This window comes from Macrosteles quadrilineatus, unplaced genomic scaffold (assembly GCF_028750875.1).
Source record: "Macrosteles quadrilineatus isolate MER2022 unplaced genomic scaffold, UCM_ALF_1.0 Scaffold_1__1_contigs__length_201487025, whole genome shotgun sequence".
Lineage (NCBI taxonomy): Eukaryota > Metazoa > Arthropoda > Insecta > Hemiptera > Cicadellidae > Macrosteles > Macrosteles quadrilineatus.
In genome coordinates, this window is record NW_026542594.1 from 164686415 (window position 1) to 164709842 (window position 23428).

Consider the following 23428-nt stretch of genomic DNA (forward strand, 5'->3'; position numbering starts at 1 on the left):
ATTCGATTGGAAAATTAATATTAATTCCAATGGCTGTATAAATAAGAAGATAGAAGCATAACTTAAGGAAATGCAAATGCAGCTTGGAATAATAACTATACATAAAATTATCGATCAAATTGTATGCCTATGATCTAAATATAGGAGTAAGCTTCTCAGCTATAGTTTTTTCTTTGTTCACATAAATAATAATAAGTGTTGGAGCAAACTGTGTTTGAAAATCCCCGTTGATTAGCCAACAAGCAGTGGTAAGAACTGTATCTTGGCTCACCAGCTGTCCAATGGGTATATGAAAGTTGTCTTCCAGTGGATATCCATAGGAAATACGGATAGTTACCCAAGTCATGACCACCAAGCCATACATGATTGTCTGGACAACATAAACGATATTATTTTTAGTTCATTATTTTGTTAGATATTATTTTTGGGCATTAAATACCTCGTTGCAATAGAGAGAACGTAGTCCTTGTCACCACTCCTCCATTTTACACACAAACACAAATAAAAAAAAATTAAAAATACTGAAATAAAATTACAGACTTAAATTCTCTGTTTACGACATTTCGCTGCACTTATGTCATAGTGTGGTGTTTTCAAGGTTACCCTACTTCTCTCACGAAAACGTTTTGAATGCCTAACGCCGACTGAAGACCCCAGTGATGGTGAAGAAGGGGGATGGGTGGATTTGTTATCCTATTCGGCTGATAGAACTTTTTCCTTTGTTTTGACTTATCCATGCATCCTTTATTTTCTGTCTTACTACATAAAAAATTGTTATCAATAATTTTTATTTTTTTCAGACTTACTACCACATATATAAAATTACACATTAAAAGAGGCGGCTAAATGTGCAGATTTGTAAATGGTATTGGATTTTCTTAAGGTATTTGTAGAAGAAAAGTCCACACACTGATGTTCTTACTATAAACGTGTAGTCCAATCTATGAATAGATCATTCACAAGGCCATAACAGGGGTTTCAAACTGGTTATAATTTATGTCAACTTAGTTCAGAATGAATTACATTAAATTAAGAAAATAAATTTTAACAACTCCATGGATAATTTAATACTGGTATACTGTCAACCATTGTGAAACCATTGTATTTTGAAAAAAACTACTCACCCCTGGTGGTTTCAAGAAAAGTGTTCCACTCCTCATCATTTTCGATTGACGCCAGATTCATTCCACGATCAATGCAGTCACTCAGGGCGTCCGACCATGTGTTCTGTAACACATAAATGGTGAATAATCTATTTACAGATTGTTGGCTTCAAAATATAGTATTTTCATAAATCATTCTTATATTTCTGTAAATACATAAAATGCAAATCAAATAAAGTATTTTTTTAATTTAACTTTTTCCGTCTACACAGAAAAGGGGTGAATATATACTTAGGCCCTAATACAGATTTAAAGGTTCTATATCTAAGTCTTAAAATTACAGTGCCATCAAAAATCTACAACATATTTCTTTCTTTATTTCAAATTGTGTTGTGTAATACAGTACAAAGAAAAATATTTATGCTAAATCCACATATTTTAATGATTGCGTGGAAATTATAAGCTTTTAAAAGAAATCAAACTAAGAAATACCCGTCTAAAAATGTACAAAATTGTTAATGTATTAGGGAAAAAAGCTCAAAAACATTAAGAAAGGGCTTTTTATGTTTAGGGTTTATCATACTGACCATTTCTTTGACAAGTACGAAGGTTTTTTTCGTTTGAATTGGCTTTTGGATGTTTTCCTCATTGTCAATTGAACCTGCAACAGTGTCACCCATTTTAAATTTAATTAATTTTGATCTAAAACTACTAAATTGACTGCAACTCTTGCTTTGAATGGATCCTTGAAAACTGCACTGACTTCTGGATCATTGAAACTGCTATAATTAATTGAACTGTCTGTAAAATTGCAATGATTGGATTCACAACTAAATTGTCTCAAAAGTCCAGTTGTAGAAAGTTTAATGACAATTATATTAAAACTGTACCATTAAAATATATTGTACATATGTGGTAATAATTAACCCTGGAAGGAGACAGCTAAGATGACAGTGAATTTTGAATGAAGTGCACACAGCACACAGCCAATGACAGAATATTTTATTCTTATGATGGTTTTCAATGTTTACATGTTCATGACGAATACAAACCTTTGAGAAGGTCCTTAGGCAATAAACGCACTCGCCTCACAATTACAGATCATTTTCACTGGCATCATCATAGTACCGGTACCACAATTGTACAGTACTTATTATAGTTGTAAGTGCCTTATTAGAAATTTTATAAAAATAGATGGTTGGGTGGTGTGATGCCATCAACATAGGCTGGTATATAAGCTGTTCAGTGAGTGTAGAGGGGAAGTTTAGATTATAGATACAGGTGACATTCATTGCTAGTAGCTTGCTACATTTCCCCGTAACCTGGTCAAAAAAATAACTGATCTTGTAACACTGACATAGTAAAACTATTTCACGAGCTTTCCCCGTGAAATACATGAACAATCCTTTTATCGTAACAATTCTTTTATACTTAGTAAGTTACACATTCATTGTAGGCATCTCCTATGTAACCAACTTTACATGAACACACAGGATAGTGGTTATTGACGTGACATTCTGTGTTATTGCCACACACTCCGTCCTCACAAGGATCTACACACCTCTGCAGACGACATGAGCGGTCCTCCGGGCAATGAGAGTGAGTCTGGCATTCCGGAATCCCTGTGACACAAGAAGATTACAAATATGAAACCATCCAGCATGCATTAGGTCGCCTTTAGATCCTAGTGACGACAAAAGAAAAATACATTACTAGAACTGTTGGGGGGTGTTAAGCCTTCCAACACTTTTTGCTCTGACATCCTATCAACGTGACAACATACGTACGTTGGTAGGTTGTGTTATTTTGTATGTATATGTTTAAGTTAGATTAAGTCATCTATACAACACATTGTAAATTGGTTCTTGACCGTTGGAAGGTAAAATAAATAAATAAATAAATAACATAAGATGAATCCAATAATATATTGGAGCCATTTAACAAGTTGGACAAATATACCAGCATCCTGTATATGACAGCAAAAAGAGATGCTCAACGTAGCTAAAGCTCACTATACTCAAACCTATCTTGTCAATACCACTGAGTATGTCTCTCATCTAACATAGGTCTACTCTACTAAAGCAAATGCGTTGTGCAGTTTGCATATTAAATAATTATTTTACAACTCATCAAGCTTACTCTTAACACTTCCCCCCAAAAATCTAGTATATCCAATATCCTACATCTTAAATCCAGCACATTAGTTAAAGTTCAATTTTAGCAGTTCAAAAATGTTCTTACACTCAGGAAGGCAGCCTTTGTCTAGTTTGTAAAAGAATCCATTCAGGCAGGCACACACTGGTCGATTGTTGACCACTCTACACACAGTATTGAGCCCACAATAGTCCAGACAAGGGTCTACACACTTGTGCCTAATACAGGCCTTGTCTGTTGTACACATGGAGTCGTCTGTGCATTCTGCGTTTTCTATAACACAAACATAAACAATATATACAACTACATAAACAATATATACAACTACATAAACAATATATTAAACACAGTGACCCCCAGGATTAAACACAGGACAATATGGTCACGCATGCGCAGCGACCACATCATTGGAGTGTGTATGGAACCACTGGTTGGTGTGCCGCATCCTTGAAACGAGCGAGAAGGCTTCGTAGACTAATGGGTCATGGGGGTAAGGCCCCTTGTAGGTATGGTGTTAGAGGTTAATTAATTTAATTACAATAAACTTATTCCTTGCACTTTTCAGCTATCAATAACTTTAATGTAATTTCCAGTGTCACCATTTAATATCAATATTTATATTATTACTTCCATTAATAGTTCACGTTGTGTCGAATCATTTGATCTGTAATTATTTTATTGGTTCAAAGTTCATTCTAATGTGTAGTAAAAAATGCTTAAATTAACATTAGTAATCATCAAAGCTGGCTCATTGGGCCTGTGTTTCGTGGTTGGTTGTCTCCTCTGATTAAATTTAAGGGTTCAGTATACACTTCCAACATCAACGATTATGTCCTGATTGCCAGTCAATTCACAAATAATCACCAATGCGTGGCTACACTGCCACACCCGATGGTTTAAACACAAGTACCCAATTTTTTATTTATATTTTTTATTTGTCCGTATGGTGATACTTTAGAAGGGTAATATAAAAAACCCCCACCACAGAAAACCTGCAGTAAGCGAATTTCCATTTGCCTGATTGGATTTACTCTATAATATCTCCTTAAAAATAATACATTTATTCCCTATTAAAATGGCTTTGGTTTAACGAGTACTAAGGTTTGCTGCAATAGGGAATTTAAAAAGAGTTTTTTAGTGGGAAATGTTAATAGCTTACTATTAAATAAATACATTTTCCAAAAATAATCAAAATACGTGCATAGTTATTTTACATAATAATAACATAGACATTTTTAATTTAAATTTTTTCTGAATTTTATCCGTAACCATTAGACGAATAATAACGCTTTAATATCTATATATTAATTTGAAACTGTTTTTCTTTGTCACAGCTATTTTGAGAGAACGGCTGGGCGTAGAAACTCGGTAGAGGTGTCTAAAGAAAAGTCTTGGTCTGTAGATGAGCCATCAAAAGAGAAACAAGTTGAATTCCCTTGGGGCTCTGCCCCCGTGGCCTTTAAATTCCCATCCCATGTTATTCTTATGGAGGGAAACGGGGTTTTTGTCACAGCTAATTTTAGAGAACGACTGGGCTTAGAAACTTGGTAGGGGTCTCTAAAGAAATGTCTTGGTCTGTAGATGAGCCATCAAAAGAGGAAAGAGGTAAATTCCCTTGGGGCTCTGCCACAGAAGCCTTTGTCATTTTTGGAGGAAAATAATATCTTGTCTTCCCACCAGTTTGGGTTTATAAAGGGAAAATCGACCCTCGACGCAGTCAATCATGTTGTATCATTCTTGTCAGGAGCCCTAGATTCTGGAGACGCTGCACTGGGAATAAATTTTGACCTGACTAAAGCATTTGATATGGTTGATCACCCTACTCTTCTGGAAAAGCTTTACCGTCTTGGAGTACGGGGCTTAGCTCACGAATGGGTGTCATCCTTTCTTCAAGGAAGAACTCAATCAGTCCGGATACCCTTTGTTGACTCCCAAGGAATTTGTAATCATGCTACCTCTGCTTCGTCTGTTGTCCCAGGGTTCTATCATCGGCCCAATCCTGTTTTTGCTCTTCATTAATGACCTGCCTTCTTTTGTATCAAATAATCCAAGTTCAAATGTAGATGTTTGTTTATATGCCGACGACACCTCACTTTGCGTCTCAGCTAAAGACGTGGCTCATCTAGAGACAACAGCATTTGAGAGTTCCAATAGAGCTTTGCAATGGTTCCTAAACAACAAACTTCTTCTAAACTGCAAGAAAACAAAAATGCTCCAATACCATATTAACAGCTCAAAAAAGCAAGTCCCACTGACTGTTTTGATAGGTGACGAAGAGATCTCTTCTTGCAACAATACTAAGTTTCTTGGTTTGGTTTTAGACAGACAGCTCAACTTTCATGACCATATAGAGCTCATATCCAGAAGAATTAGCACAGGAATTTTTGTGATCAGAGGTCTTTCGAGGTTTACCGATTCTCGTGTAACCTTGAGTGCCTATTATGGACTGATTTACCCATTATTGTTGTATTTGGTGGCAGTTTGGGGCTGTGAGAGCGTACGAACAAAGTTTGTCTTCCGTCTTCAGAAAAAAACCCTAAGAGCAGCCTTCAGAATATCCCGTCGTACTTCTTGCAAGCCTCTCTTCAAGGAATACAATATTCTCACATTTCCATCCATATACATACTCAGTTGTCTATCGTTTTTAAAAAGAAATTATCATCTGTATCAACCGCAGTTCCATTCAATGCAGTACACTCTCAGACAAAAAAACAATATTAAGCTACCTAAGCACAGGACAAGTTTCTTTGAGAGACACCTATTTTATAATAGTATCAGGTTTTTCAATGTGTTGCCTGAACCCCTGAAAGTGGAGCAAGACAAAGACAAATTTGGGAGAGCGGTCAAACGCATACTCTTGGAACAAGCTCCCTACACTGTGAAAGATTTTTTAAGTTACCGATCGAATTAAGATACTGTTCAGTTACGTTTTAGTTCTAACAGCATTTATAATTTAGTTTTATTATATATTCTTGTGACGCTATTATACAGTTTTTTTTTCTGTGCAAAAATAAAGATGATTTGATTTGTAATTATTACAATGGAAAAGAGCTAGAAATCCTGGACAATTTGATATAGGCTAAAAATTAAACTCAATTAACACTGTGCTACATTTCTTGAGCAATCATTGAAATAACCGATTTGCAAACAATGGAAACATAGAAAAAGTCATAGAACACAACTAAGTAGAAGAAATAGAAATAATGTTTTTTTTTTACACTAAAAACGCTCAAAAATCAAGATCACCCTTTTGAAAAAAGATAAGATATTTACAAAAGATTTTGATTATATCTAACTGTTGTGTAGATCGTGAGTATTTCCATAATTTTTGAGTCGCCTGTAGTGCTTCGCAATTGCTCGAATTCGAGCAACAGGTACACTAGTAATAATTTAATTGTTTTTTAAGTTCTTCAAAATAGTTTGGAAATAAATTGCCAAATGTTATGCTTTTAGGGCCAAAAACGGGGAAAAAATTTTACCCCATAAAACCTCCCATAAACCCCCGTTCCCATAGTCCAATCATGCTGGTTCGCGAACTCATTTCAATAAACTCAGGTGTACATGTTTACCAAATTTAATCATAATTGGATAATGCTGTATCGAGTTATCAAGCTATCAAAAGAAACTATCCAAAATAAATATATTTTAATGGTTAAGCTTGTGAATCTAGGCCTACATACGTGGTTTGCATTCCGTAAACGGGTCTCCTTCGTAGCCAGTTTTACAGGAACACACAGGAGCTCCTTCGTGTACCACACATATTGTGTTCAGTCCACACACGCTGTCACAAGGATCTGTGCATTTCTTAGCTATGCATGTCTTCCCTGAAATACACTCATCGTTTGTGAGACACTCTTTTTCTGAAACATAAATATGGAAGATGATATAAAGCATATAACGTTTAGTAAATATATTGGCATGCATAATACATTATTTAAATGCATTATTAAACTTATATTGGATTGTAAACAGTACATATAAATTTTACACAAAAACTAAGAAATTAAACATAGATTTTTGATAAATCGTTTGTAATTAAATTATTGCGATTTAGGTATTCTTGTTAATGTCCAATATTAACATCTTCTAGCTTATAATAAGTAATTTATTGTTTAATTGCAGTTAATTGCAATAGTAGGTCTACTAAAAACAATAAGATCTTTATTACAACCAATTTCAATAATATATTTCGTACAACAGCTGTGCAGATTAGATTTAGTAAAAGTACGAATATCCATTTTTACTCTTAAGTTGAATGTAAAGCGGGCATAATTTTGGTATGAATATTATAATTTAAATTTAACAGCATAAACTACGTAAACTCTAAACTTTTTTTACAGTTTATGTGCTTTAATAAAATAAAATAAAATATGTAATTAAAAATAAACAACAGGTTTTGGCAATATGTGTATAAAGTAACAATAAGTGTTTTCAAACTAAAGCTCTATACGTTTATCAAACCTTTGAGATAAGAAAACATCTCAGTTGAACTATAATTTGTTTCTTCAAAGCATCTTTGGCAAAACAATAAATTCTTTATTATTAGCTAGAATATCTACAATGAAAATAAGAGAGAAAATGGGCTTTGATTAGGCACACCTTTGGATACGTTTTCCCATGGTGAATTTGTTTATTGTCTTCAAAAGTGTATAATATTTTATTTTCTATCAGATGGGTAAAATAAAAAACAGCACAGCTTATCATAACCTCATTTACTAAGTATCAGCAATACTTCGTAAAATATCAGGCTTTTGTTTCAAGTTTGACTTCTTGCAGTGTACTGAAATCGACATAACCTTTTTCAGTCATTTAATGCTGTAATATGATGTGAATATTCCCTAGTTATATCAGATTAAAACCATTAAGTCCATTCACTAGCAAACCAAACATGTTCGTGCGCATTATAGGAACCATCACATATTAATATATTGTTTTAGCTTTGAAATTACTTAAAATAAAAACAGACTATCTGATCAGTTGCTGTATTGAAACTGTGAATCAATAATAAACAAAATAGAAAAAACATTATCCCCCCAAATTAACCAACCATATGGGAGAAACCCCGACTTTGGCGGAAGACCCTGTCCAAACAAATAAAAATTACAAAAAATGAAAACCACTATGCAAAATTACAGCCGAGTTTTGTTTTTAAATTTGTTCTATGTAGTTTTATGGGGAAAATCTAACTTTAATAGCGCCTCGTGCCCTTAAGAGAAAGAACTTTTATATTCTAAAATCTACAAAACTACAAAATAAGACGAACTTTTGACACTTCAAATGTTGAAATTATTAGTCAAATGGATTAGTGGTTAAAAACCCCGTTTCAAGTAGTATAGATATACATGTGACCCAAGTTCAACATTTAGATATAAGTAACTGAAATCAGCATTTTCTGTTGTTGGCTCATATTTGGCTTAGTATGACTTTTTCTGTAACATGTTGACAGTGGTAAAACAACTTAAATACTTACCTATAGAAAAGTCTCCTTGTTCATCCGAAAAAATCATCGGTCCAGACCTTGACTTATCTACAAATGAGATCAAGAGACACAACCACAAAATTCTCAAATCCATCGTGTTCTTCTATACCTCATGAACTGAAGAGTATTTGTGTTAAACTTTGATAGTACTTGGTCACCCAGATAGCATTTTATAACATTGACCTTCTGATAAAGCCTTTGCTGATGATTTGTTTTAGACTAATACCAAACATCGTACTGAGTTTGTAGAATGAAAAGCATTCAACTCAACTGTAAGTGGTGAATGTAGTTGGAGTGGGTTTTAAGATTTAAAAAAAAAACTTGAAAATTTTAGTTTTCCCCATAAAAACCCCATAAAATAACGGAAAATCGGATTTTCCCAAAAATGGCCCGAACATTTTTTATAAAAATGTAGTATGATAATAGTCCTTAAATTCTGAACAAAATTGTACAAATCCCATTTCCGTATACTCTCACGTTTTCGTTTACTCTCACCGCTTACACATGATAAAGGTTGTTGACAAACTTATGGGAGAAAGTATGTGTCAGAATGCTGATACCGTTAATTTTTTATTATTAAGCATAAAATGGGCTATTGTTTGAAGGATCATAAGCTATTGCATTCCAGGATTTTACAGAAGATTGATCTACTCACCTAATTACATCAAACTGACGTAATGATGAGCAAATTATATTTATATTCATACCATTTGACAGCACTAATGTTTTACAAAACTCTAAAGGTAATATTTTATGTGGGAGAGGCAGGTTGACCTCTTGACCTAAAAAGAGACCCATTTCTCAGTCTCATAAGATGAAGATTAAATTTTATATTTATACCGTTTTACAGCATTAATTTAGCACTATTTTTTCTGGTAGTGAAAATATTTTATTTCTCAATGTTGTGGGTGGGGCAAAACGTGAAGATACCCTACCTATTAAATGAGATACCTCACGCCCACAAATCAGTACCATTTAATTGTTCTTATTGAGCACTATTTTTTCTTAACTTTAACATTATCCTTTAACTAGCCTTTGTTTGCTACTTCTGATGTACCTGGATGACTCGAATCTGTAGTTCTCTATGTTAAACTCTTTTGTATAGTTAGTTATTAAATGAGCGTTGTTAACGGTGGTGCTTCACGCCGGCAGCATTTTTATCATTACAACACAGACAATTTAATTTTGAGTGAGTATTTATTTTCAGACAGATTTAAATTTAACGAAACAGTTTAGCTAGCTTTATGTAAGATATCTTATAGTATAATTTCTGAACATTAGCATAATACATTACTACAGTTCTTCAGAAATATAACACGTCCAATATAAGCGTAGATTAATACGATATTATAACACGTTTTAAATTTACTGTGTTACTAAAAATAATACAAACATAATTTTCGTAGATACAAGAGTAATGAAATCTGAAGCTATTTTGTTAGCGTTATAAAACAGAAAATCGTCATCGTTTGAATGCATTTGCAGTTTGTGTCAGCGCGGAATGAGTTTTTGAGATGCTACTCCCAAAAGTGCTGTAACAAAATGTATACGGTAGCACTGCGGGGACGAAGATCTCATGGCCTCCCAGACTTACTTGCATATTTATTTATCCCATTATTTATTAATTCATGTTCAACTTATTTCTATGACAAGTGTTTTGAGTGGTACATTTTATGCCAGTAATTATGTTTAGGCTTTTTTTTAAATCCCATATTCCGGAAAACCCCACTAATTTTTCTGTCTACCCGAAAAATTACTGTATTGGTAAAAAAATTAGAAACGAAGTTCTTTTGTATTTTAGGCAATCTATGTAAATAATATGGCTCCATTTTTAGTTCTTAGGTAAATTAAAAAATGTAATTTTTTTATACAATTATATATGCACTACTATTTTTGATTTTTTTTTTTTAATATAACAAAATGTGAATGTTCTTTCATACCTCATTAATTTTAGCAATTATCCCTATAGTTAAGTAGCTATTACCATGGGTGCACGGTAAGACACAGACCTGGGGCCATTCACGACGTTTACTTTACCATTTTGATGTCCCCAGAGGCTAAAAACACTATTCGTTCAAAGTTGTATTTATGTATATATTTATGAGTGTGTCCGCAAACACGATAACTTGAGTAATTGTTGTCCGATTTTGATGATATAAACTTGAAGGTGTAGGGTGGCGTAACTTGAATGAGTTCGCAAATGATCGGACCATTGAACGGGGTTTATGGAGTAAAAATTAGGTTTTCTCATTTTTGATCGTGAAAAAATAAAAATGTTCAATATATATTTAGCCATTTAAATAAACTTAAAAGAACAAATAATTTACTATATTGAAGTGTTATTGTTTTGTATGCTTATTGGTCACGGACGAAATTCAAAACATTGTAAATTCGAAATTCCCTTGTTATTCTTCAGGAGAATAAGTTAATTTGTTGTAGTTTGCTTGTTAATGGATATTTTGATCAAACTTAACCAATTTATTTATTTTTTACTAGACTTTTATTAATTTGCCAAAAAACTCACTTTAATACCCTCCCTGTAGCAGAAGGCCTAAGAACTCGTTAAAACTAATGGTATTTAAATATTTGGAAATACAATCTGGCAATTTAAAATTTATTTAGTCTGTAGGTTTTCTGTGGTGAGAGTGAGTTTTAAATCCTGTAAAATGCATAAAACACATAAATTTCATAACGCACATTTTAAAAGCCATATCAATCCGCGAATCATTACTTATTTCATTTTTAATGAGTTCTATATTTTTATTAATTGTGTAAAAGATATACAGTGTGTAAATTAAGTCTTGAAACAAATATTATTTTTAAACCGAAATAGGTAGAAATATTCTTTTTGTAGCGTTAACTGTTAACAAAGGTTCCATAATTTTTACATCAAAAATATTTTCAACCCCCCTAACAGGGTACTGGGTAGGGAGTGACTTGCTTTTTTCAAATAGCAACCCCTATTGAGTGACTCCTTTTTTTGAAGGATTTAACAAAATAAAAACAAGACTCAAACCCAAGGATATCTCATCCCTAGACAAAACGACAGGTATTCCAAAATTTGATTTACTGTATGTGGAAAAGCAGCAAGGAAACAAATCTGTATTTTTAAACCCGTAATAATTAGAAATATTCTGTTTGTGGAATTGATTGTTAACATATGCTCATCAATTTTGTAAATCAACAATATCTTTTAACCTTCTTAACAGGGTAAAGGATTGGGGTAATTTATTTTTTAATAATAACCCCTATTGAGTGACCCCTCATGTTTGTCAAAAGAAATACAATGACGCAAACCTGAGGTAGATATTTCATCCCTAGCCTAAATGGCGGGTATTCTAAAATTTTATTTATGTGAAAAAGCACCCATTTTGGAATACCCGCCATTTTGTCTAGGGGATAGATATTTACCTCGGATTTGCATCACTGTATTTCTTTTGACGAGCCCTTCAAAATCATGGGTTACTCAATAAGGGTTGCTATTTGAAAAAAATGTCACCGCCTACCCTCTACCCTGTTAGGGGGGTTATAAATATTTTTTGGTGTAGAATTTAGCGGAAACTTTGTTATGAATCAATACAACAAACAGAATATTTCTATCTATTTGGTTTTTAAAAATACAGATTTGTTTAGCACTTAATTCGCACACTGTATTTAAATACTGTCGGTTATTTTCCCCATGTTATTGTGTATGAGGATTTGTCATGCTAGATGCAGTGCGGTATTTGTTGTAGGGGAGGATCTGATGTTGATTTTGTTTGTTACTTCTGATGTACCTGGATGTCTCGAATCTGTCGTCATCTAAAGAGGTTCCCTGTTACAATCAGTAGATGCTTCTTGCGGCTGGTTGGCTCCCTCAGGCTTGACTTGACTGTAAAGCCGTTGTTTTAGAGGTCAATCTTTGAGTATAAAAGTCATATGTATTGACAATAACAGCCTTGTAAAAAATATGCAGAATTCGTTTCAATGTCGTGTTCTTATTTTGTTTGTTAGAGAAATAATCTCTGTGACATGGCACTAGCAAATCGCTAGGATTAAGTTTTAAAACAGCCCAATTGAAGTGTGTATCTATTACTATAGTAGGTTTAAAGAATTTGGGTGGTTTGAGGAGAAGTTGTCCCCATACTTTTTTTTTTCTTAAAACATAATTTCGCAGCTGATTGACGTTCTGGCAAACCTCAGCTGTGGAGCTATTGCTTTAAAGGTAGGGTCAAGTGGAAAGGTGGATTTATTCAGCTAGGAAGCCTAAGTTTTGTGAACTGAGTAGAATGTACGCCAAGGTGTGGATTGTATTATAGATTTTATTTTACTAAGAAAATGTGATTGTTGAATTAGAATTATTAATTGAAATCTATATAGTTAATTCGAATGGAATCCAAATTCAAACATTGAAAAGCTAATATTTGTTTTTATTATTGTTATTAAAAATTTTTTGCAACTATGTTAAGGACTTTTCATCATAAGTAGATAGGTTTTTAACCACGTAAAATTAAAAAAAAATATGAATACCGTTTGGCTAAGAGTTATTATTGGAAAAATACGAAAAACTTTATTTGAACTGAATTGAGAGAAGTCAATAGGTCAGTTCTCTAGGGAAATAAAAACTAATGGAGAGGTTCGCCAACAGATTCCAATCATGATTAATGACACAACCTTAAACACCACGGCTCCGACACCCGTTCAACCAGAATTAATGATGCGGCTTTTGCAAAATCACAAGGTGAATTGGAATAGCTATAAATTTTACTCTTAAAAAGTTCAAAATCATTCTTTCTTTTTGATCTAAGTCTTAAATCTCAATAAGACTTGGCAGTGGACAGGTTCTACGTTAAATTACATCGGGGCCACTGAAAGAACTAATAAAATGTTTTATACTGATATCCTTTATTCTGCATAATAAATAGTATTGCAGTGCACTTAAACGAACTTATTGAATCGAGTTGTTGGTGTGTTGTTCCGATTAATTCAACCATTCGTACAATAATCAGAATCAGCATTTTATATATGAATGTTGAATCTATTGTCCTTATACATGTTACTTTTGTACATATAATTTGATGTAGGCCTAAATGTAAATTTAAAATACTCTACTTTAAGATTCAATAGGGTGGTCATAAATTAGTGTACACATTTTATGATAAAGTAGATAATTAATCAAGCAACATAGAAACATGGGAATTGTTTCATTAAATTGCAAATTTAAAACAGTTTTATACAGTAACTGACAAAAATTAAAATGCCAGCAATTGTGAAAATTATGTAATTATGTAAAAACACCTAAACTGTTATTGTATGTTATCTTCTGATACTACCTTCTACATACCTATACTTACCTTCTGTTATCTTCTGAGGTGAGACCCTTTAGACTACATGTTGTTCAAATTGTCTGTACCACCATTTAATCAACACACGGAAAATTACGACCATACTCTAAACGAAGCCTTCTTCAAACAGTTATTACTGATTTGCTTTCATGAAACCAAAGACTTTGCTTTTTATTGCACCCTAGTATGTTTTTACTTAAGTCAGTTTGATTCACCAAATGTCATACACAGCTGGTGTAGAGAGGTCCATTGTTGGTTTTGCCATGCTAACTATGCCATGCTATCCATGCTGATAGCTGACTACGCCACAACACAAGTCATTGAGGAAAAAACATAGCTTACACTAACTGTTTGAGTAATTTTTGCACACTTATTTAACAACTTTTTATAATAACTGACATTTATAAAATTATTGTTTTACAGTAACTGTATAAAACAGTTTAAAATTTTCTATTTAAAGAAACAAATTACATGTTTATAAGTTTCTTAGTTATTTGTTTATATAATCTTAAAATGTGTCCAAAAATGTATGACCATCCTGTACATCAATTGCATATACAAGATCTCATATTTTGTAGGTTAAACACATATTGTGGCTAATGTGATTAATGGTTTAAACAGTATTGGTATAAAATGAATCTGTATATATTATGCTGCACATACATATATTTAACCCTGCATCAAATTGTAACTACATCATACCTGGTTGGAAAAATATGTTATTCAATATTCAATGTAGAAGGAGAAAATATGTATTTTCGTGAAGGTGTTCAGCTCCCCTTCAAACCTGTCATTAACATATGAATGTCGAAGATTGAAGTGTAAAGACCGAGGTTGACGATATAAGCCTCTATGTGTTGTCAGCACGAACTGGCGTCACCTAGATGCATCACGCATAAACTCAAATCTTTATCGGAACATGTTTTATATTTCACACTCCTCTGTGAAAATCTGAACTGTAAGTACAGTATTTCACATGGTTTACGGTGTGTTGTATATGGTTTTTAGTTTATTTCAATTTGAAGTTAGTTTAGTGTTATCTGACAAATAATTGAACATGGTTAAGATTTTATTATAATTAGAAGAGCATATATTGGTATTTAAACTTTAAATGTACTCTTATATAGCAAACAATTAATCTTAAATAAATGTAAGTTGAAATAAGAAATTTATGATATTCAGGAATCTTGGGTGGTAAAAGAACTGCATGAAAAAGGCTACATCAAGTAAGCTATATATTTCTAGCTTCGTTTCATTATAAGCATATCATACACATTCAAATATTAGGTATAGCTTAAAAAAAATCAAATAACAATTCATTTTTAACACCAGGTAAATAAAAGTGATGTTTTAGAGACAACACAACAGCTCTAAATAACCTGTAACTAAATAAACAGAGACTTATAGTCAATAAAAAATAGTTTGTCTTTTTTAACACATCAAACATGAACAACCTTAACAGTTTATTATCCTAATCGATCATCAATTCGAAAAATTATGTTTGATTAGATTTTTTTCAAGTTTTTGCTACGTTGTCGATTTAAACTAAAGTATTTAAATCCTACCCTAAGAAGCCGACTCTAAAGTCAAAACTTAAGATTTAAAACTAAATAAGAAGTTCACTTGCAGTATCCAAGGTATATTTTTATTATCATTTTAAAGGTATAGATAAATATTCCTATATCATATTTAGATTAAGGGATATGAGATATGTCAATCGTCTCTTTGATTTAATCAGTTTTGAAGGTTTAAGCATCAACTAATTAATCCAAACGTACAACTAAGCAGCAATGACAGATCGTCTTATAGATCATGCTTATGACCAAACTAAATGTTCATGTTCGAAATCTTCGATCACTGCGCAGTCAATCAAATGTTGCTTAGCATTTTTAAATATATTTTTTTATTGTAGTTATTCTCGAATTGGCTTTTTCTTTCAACTAAATTATTACCAATTAACTGTCATGTCATGTTTCATAAATATCTATTTTTTTCAATTTCTAATATTTATTTCCTGATAGCGGAAATCTCTCACGCACGGGCAGTAGCCTATGTGAGAGGCATTTCATATTTAATTACTAAATCAGTATATTATTATAACCATTGCATAACTATAAAATTGATACTGACAAAGTATTGTAACAATGTATTACTTACTGAAATAAAAATGATTTTGATTTGATTTGATTTGATTTGATTTGTGTATAAAATAACAACACAGAAAAAACTAACGCAGATAACAATCTAATAGCGTTAAAATGCCATAAGCGAACTTTGATGCGTTATCATGTCACCATCTACTGTACATTTTTTAAACTTTGTATTGGTTTTACCATACAAGTTTTAAATAAAGCTTGAAGCACAATTATCATAATGATACAGTTGTAACATTATGTGGAAATTAAAAGAAAGGAAAACGTTTCTGTACTTCTTTTACTTCCAATTTTAATTCTTACTCTGTATGATTGAAATACTGTGTATCTAAATATTTTATAAGAATGTAAACTTTAAAAATAGTAAAGTAAATTGGCAGACATAACCGAAAATTGGATTTATATCATCTAATAAATACAATATTTAAAAAAAATTGACAGCAGTCAATGCATATAATGAAAGTAATCCAATAGATGGAGATTTTAATGATAGGATTCACTTTTCGTGTCTAGTGCTATATAAAATATGAAATAATAAACGTTAGCTGCTAACAATTAAGCAAAGAGGTCAACGATATTTATCGCTCAATTATCGTTCCCATAAATATGACAACACAGCTGTACTTAGCTGTAAGACCCCAACTATAAATTTATTATGGTAATTAAATAGTTATAGTGTAGTGTGCATTGTCGGCTACACCACAAACTATTTGCGACAGATGACGCTACTACACAACACCTGGCCCTCGCTGTGTCCAACACTAGTGTAAGATCCGTCGGATATGTTGAAACCAACAACTGTGTAAAACTATTATGGTAATTCAATAGCTTAGTCAAATCGTAGTGACTTAAGTTATACCATATTTGCCATTATGGTGCTATGCTGAATGGTCATTATCCGTCGTGGGGGCTCATTTTATTCAAAACTATAACTTTTTTATGTAGGTAAATATTATTCAGTTACCAGAAAAGATTATACAGAATGGTTCACGTAAGAAAAGGAGTCTCAAATTGATTTCAGATGTAGCGTTAGTCCCACAATTACAGAATACAGGGTGTTCAAAAACTAGAGGGTCACTGGTCCGAATCTCGGAATTATCAAACACAAACATGCATTGTATTGAACATAATTTTAAATCCCTATTAAAAAGAAAAGTTTTGGTGAACACATAATTATTATAATTAATTAAATTATCTTAAGCCGTTTCAAAATAGCGGCCACTTTTTCGAAAAGTTTGATTTTTACGGAATAACCTGCATTTTTCTTGAAATTGCAGATATCTTTACGATGATTCAAATATCGCATTCCTTATGAGCTAATCTTTATTATGGTATCCGATATTGTAATATTATCTTTAGAACAAAGAAATTAAAACATTTTTTTATATTTACACAGCCATTAGCCAAAACTAAAAAACATCAACAAGATTGATATGTTAGACAGCACATATTTCTATTTCCTTCAAAATGCTTCTTTATAATAGGGCTTTATAATTATGTAATGTAATTATGTGTTAAATATTTTGATTGATTTAACACCCGGCATTCAAAAACTATTAAAAATATATTATTTACCTTATTCCTTGGGGAATATTTAGTGGGAAATTGTTTTAGTTAATCATTGTAGGACCAACGGTTCGTCTGAAATAAATTTGAGACACCTTAAGTTAACCACCCTGTATAATATTCATTTAGCATGAGGAAATTAAAGTTACTGCTAACAAGGCAAAAAATTACCAGGCAGCAATAAATACTATTAACCTTGCGTGCATTGCAGATACAGACACAGACTGCCTTTATCATTTTTAATTGGTTTAGTTTTATTTATATAAAATGGTAGACTTAGATATTACTAACAAGGTATTGGTATGGTAGACGTAATTTTATTGTAAACATTTAACTTAGTAATAGTAATCATTTTGGTGCAAAGCCTGCAGATGATGTTTCTTGGCGGCGGCGACCTCATGAGTGTCTGCAAGGTATCCGGACTTGAGCACCACGGGCTTGGTGAGGGGTCCGTGGTAAGGCGCCACATGATGGGACTGTCCATGGTCGGCGCCGTAGCCTGAGGCGTATCTGCCACTGTAGTGGTCACCGTAGCCTCCGTGACCCTTGGCCTTGGCTACGGCGGCGAAATGCTCTGCCTTAGCAGCGGCCACCTCGTGAGTGTCTGCGATGTGTCCGTCATGCAGGACGTGTGGGATGGCGGTGGGTCCGTGGTACCTGATGTCTCCATGATGGTCGTCATAAGAGCCACTGTATTCCTGACCGTGACCGTATTCGTAGTCTCCTCCGTAGTGAGATTCCTTGGCTAGAGCGGCGAGATGAGCGTTCTTGGCTGCTGCTACCTCATGGGTGTCTGCCAGGTAGCCGTTGTGGAGGACGACAGGCTTGGCGGTGGGTCCGTGGTAGTAGCTGCAGTACACACTCTGGGTGTACGAGGCAGCAAAAAGTACCAAATACTGAAAAATAAGGATTGTGTTAATTCAAGATTTGAGAATTTACATAAGAAATAAGATGAGAGCAATACAGAACAAATTAATAAAGTCAACATCAATTTAATCTGTGTATATTATTAAATGGCATGTCCCATTATTGTATAATATAATTTCAACTTGAAAATGGGAGATGTTGATTCACCTCCAGAAACGTTGTGTAGTTTTAAACACAAGAAACGTTGGAAAGGGCCAATTTATAATAGGAACACGTTTCTTGATTTTCTTTGAAAATCAAAAGTTATTTAAAAGACATTTATCTGTTATAGGTGCATGCATACTACTAGTAAATTTAATATGTTCCAATAGCTTTAAAAATTAGATGTTATTTGCTGGTAACCTATATGTCTATAGATTCTTGAATGCATTAGGTTTATAATATAATAATAATATAATATAATATAACTAGTTTGTAATATAATAATGACTTTGCATATGCAAAAAATTTATAATTTAACAAACCTTTTTTATAATTAACACGTTTATGTTTTATTTTTGATTTCATAAGTAATTATAAAAATGCTTGTTGTAACAGTAGTTACGGTACTAATTTATACTGTATTATTAACAAATAAAACTTAAACACAGCAGTAGCACAAAATATGACATTGTCTTCAATGAAGTAGTAATGAGTGAACATACTCACCAAAGTGTCCATGTTGGAGTGTAAGAATGTTCTGTGTTGGTGAGAGCACGCTGCTGTATTTATACTAAACCATTGGTCAATGACTGTAGTCTCTGTGTGTAACGCAATATCCCGAGATTCAGCAACAGCTTTGGAATGCTTCGCTGTAACTGTACTTTTAATTAAATATACTATCATGCTGTATATTATACGACTAAAACCTTTATGAATAGTAAATTATCTCATCAGTTGTGTTTCTATTTTATTAGTTTTATTAACCATTTAGACCTAATTAGCTGTAGGAGTAAAAAAACTGTGTTCTTTGGATTGAGAAAACTGTTGACAAGAAGTTACTAGGTTCTAGAAAGTTTTAACTAGTTTTTAAGAATATGCAACCTTTGCTCTTTGCTATGTTAGTGGTTAAATCATGTGAACAGGATTGGTTTCATACTAAGCATCGCTGTCCATTGTTCATATTTCATCTACCAAACATGTTTTATACAATAGATACAGTACTATATCCGTTTGCTTTTTACATACTGGCTAGTTTCCGTTCTTCCCCCTACATTTACTGTTACCTGAAGCTGACGATAGTGTTTTTACACTGACATAATATGTTCTACTAATTAATGTTCTACTAATATGACAAGATTTGTTAAGCAGTGTCGGGATTACGAAAGTAATTTAGTCTTACAATTTTTTCATAAGGCGATACACAATGATTATGACATAACAGAGTGTATAGCTAAAGGAATGTGAATGAAAATCGATCACTCATTAAAAAGATGACGTTAAAAATTTATAACTGGTTTATAATAATATATTTTATAGTGTATATACAAGAGAAAAGTGTGACTTCCAAGTTATATTGGATTCTTACGGCAGCGACATACATCATAGAGAGTCCAGACTAATATGAATTAAGATAAATTTGTAAAAACATCTTCAAGTCAGCATCATTAGAATAATATATTCCACAGTGGCGTCATTTCCCCAAATCCTTGGGGGGGGGGGGGGCAAGCACTGTGGGGTACGGAATACCCCCCAGCAAACGAGGGGGGGGGGTTCAGGGGTCCTCCCATGGAAAATTTTGCAGTTTTTAAACAAAAAAAGAGGGGTTTAAGCTTATTTAATTTGTCAAAAGCACTTCAAATAAAAACAAAATTATGAGTCGATAAATTTATTTGAATTTAGGCAGAAACTTAATAAAAATAACAATTGATAACAGACAGAAACATAATAATATGTTGGTAAGTTAGTATTAAAAACGTGATCAAAAGTTTCGTGGTGTATTAATATTATTTTTGTTACATATTATATTTATGACCAAATTCTCTTGTACAACATTTAGACCTAAGACCTATATAGCAATGAATACGGTTGTGTTCATAGCCTATAGCTCATAACAGTTTAATTTGGTTTTTAAACAAAACATATGTATTTAAGTACATAAAAGCAAATCAAATTTTATTATCAATAAAATAATTTGACACAATTAATTTGAATGTGCTACTGAGACACTAAAAAATAATATTTTTGTTTCAAATTGCTGTAGAAGAATAGGCAAGATTTTTGTCTGCCGTGCTTTTAAGGATTTGACAGGAGAAAATATTTATATATTAGCTAGTACAGCATATTTTTTTCTCTAGCCCAGGAACCAGGGGGGGCAGATGCCCCCCCTGCCACCCCAATTGATGCCCCTGATATTCCACAATATTATCTGTTCCGACCTAAAATTCTATGTAACTAATTAGGATGAACTAAGAAGCATTGTAAGGAATTTAAACGTATCGGAAGTGAACCTCGTAAAGTCAAAGCTCTGTTAAATCCGACTGCGGAATCTCAAGGCACTTATCAGGGCTCTGGAGTTGCCCAAGTTAAGACCGAATAATGTGGAGGATTAAGAGGATTTAAAAATAATACTGTTGGCTTCTTTGGTAAAAGGGGAAATAGCGTATATAACTGGATCTCTAAATGCTTAATATGCGATTTTAACTTAACATTACAAAACAATTGTCAGAACTGTATTATATTCTTAATTATTTTTACATGAGTTGGAATTAAAAAGTATGACTAAGTATACCTCATATTTATGTCTAGTCATAGACAAAAAGAATTAAATATATACCATCAGCAGTACTGCAGTTAGCATAAGTTCTGGCGTCCACCGCTTGGGGCGCTATGTTGTTGCGGCGCACGAAATACCTAACTACATGGCGCTCGCAACGGTGGATGCCAGAAGCTATGCTAACCGCAGCACTGCTGATGGTATATATTTAATTATATTTGTCTATGGTCTAGTTAAATCACTGATAGGACATTACGTAGGTAAATCAAATATTTAGACTATTATCAAATATTACAAATACTAATATTACACTTTTTAAGAAACATGAATAATATAAGAGTTCTTCGTGCATTTTGTTAGTTGTCGTAAGAACGTGTAACGACTGAGGTTTCAGTAATCTTATATTTTGTCTCAAGGGTAAGTTTAAAACTGAGACTAACAAATTATGTTATAGCTTATTACTGTATATATTAAAAGGTATGTGATACGAATGCTTTTGAAGGAATCTACATAAAGAGACGCAACAACATTGTTAAAACTGAAACTGGAAACCACATTGTCACATTAAAAGAGCACTATGCTTTTTAACTATAAGAGCCTAGTGGTTTTTTAGAGTTTAACTGTTTATTACTTCACAAAAGCATAAAGTAACTCTTTTTGACGCGAGATAAAGTTTTATGACCGAGCAAGGACTATTGTTATAAACTGGATTTCTTAGTTTTTTTTCTACTAACTAATTCACAAAATGAAAATTATGTATTCTGCTTACATTTTGGATTAGCTCAAAGGTGTATTTCGTTCCGTATTGCTATTAAAAATAAAGAGTTGTTGCCAAGAGCCCTTGCTATTTATCCATCACGATCATTTTTCGTTCATTACACTGACTATAACTAAACAAACAACAGTGCACAGATGAACTAAAATGGACAACAGCAATTGAGGAGCACTCTTGATACATTCCATTATTTACAATCAAAATAGTGAAAAAAGTTTCAGTTGATGAGCTAATTCTTAGGTTGATAAAATTAATCAAATTCCTAAATTGTTGTTACAGTTTTAAGATAACTTCAAAATATTAACTTTATACTAGCCTAACCTAACAAAAGTTTAAATCTACCAACACTTCTATTGCTATTGATATATTATAAATATTATAAATCTATTGCTCTAAAAACTAGTGGTAGTGAATTAACGGAAAAGGTCCGACTTCTAAATAATATTATGACTAAAATAGTAAACATCTACTAAATGATGATAAATAATATTTTACTACAGTTTGCTGCCTTATAAGCAAGATTCGAATAAAATCCAGATAATTAGAACTAACGTATTGGAATTGAATCCCGTAAACTTTAAGCCCTGTTTAATCCGGTTGCGGGATCTTAAAGCACTTATCAGGACTCTGGCGTCTTCGAAATTAAGCCCGAATAATGTGAGAGCTTAAGAGGATTGTAAAATAATGCAATTTGCCATCTTAGTCAGGGCTGAGTTCTCAATGGATTTCTTTTTCATTTAATATACAAAGTCAATTATCATGTAGGAAAACAAATTCTTATGTTATGTTTTTGTGCATTGAAATCTCGTGATGAATGACTATTCTACCGCCATTAAATGGAGCATGGTTCAAACGAACGCTATATATTATTTGAAAAATCAATACTTAATTTCTATCAATATTAATTACTAATCATCAATAGTTAATTGTCTTATAATACAGTAGCCTACTAAAGATATAATAGATTGTAATATTTACTAAAAAAACATTGTCAATTTATCATTAGGTATATTTATGTTTATGTATAGGTATGTTTCTGTTTTAATTCCCTTAGTAAAAAAAAAACCCTAATGGAAGTTCAAATACTGTATGTGTTAACAAAATATTTTGTTGCAGCTTTCGCCATACAAAATTTAAATTTAAAGAAGTCCATTGTATGCAGGGAGGGGGTTACTCCGTAGTTGTAAGTATGTGTGTGTGAGTGTGTGTAGGTGTCTGTCTTTGTGTGAGGGGAAGTAAGGAAGTTCGTGCT

The 23428-nt window shown here is 32.7% G+C and overlaps 2 protein-coding genes across 2 annotated transcripts in view; both read right to left on the reverse strand.

Moving 5' to 3' along the window:
- The window catches only part of LOC129002315 (protein kinase C-binding protein NELL2-like), a 57643-nt gene extending 48790 nt beyond the window's left edge, over nucleotides 1-8853 (reverse strand). The window contains exons 1-3 of the mRNA XM_054430023.1: nucleotides 8728-8853; nucleotides 6938-7117; nucleotides 3345-3530 (exon numbers count right to left, since the gene is read on the reverse strand). Of these exons, the coding sequence (XP_054285998.1) occupies nucleotides 3345-3530; nucleotides 6938-7117; nucleotides 8728-8830 (469 nt within the window). The 5' untranslated portion in view covers nucleotides 8831-8853. The remainder of the gene's footprint in view (nucleotides 1-3344; nucleotides 3531-6937; nucleotides 7118-8727) is intronic.
- Nucleotides 8854-18027: 9174 nt separating this feature from the next.
- LOC128990715 (cuticle protein 5-like) lies at nucleotides 18028-19374 on the reverse strand. The gene is made up of 2 exons (XM_054413286.1): nucleotides 19355-19374; nucleotides 18028-18675 (listed from the first exon to the last, which is right to left on the reverse strand). Exons 1-2 carry the CDS (start codon nucleotides 19364-19366, stop codon nucleotides 18115-18117), a joined length of 573 nt encoding a protein of 190 aa, XP_054269261.1. The 5' UTR covers nucleotides 19367-19374; the 3' UTR covers nucleotides 18028-18114.
- Between the last annotated feature and the right edge of the window lie 4054 nt (nucleotides 19375-23428).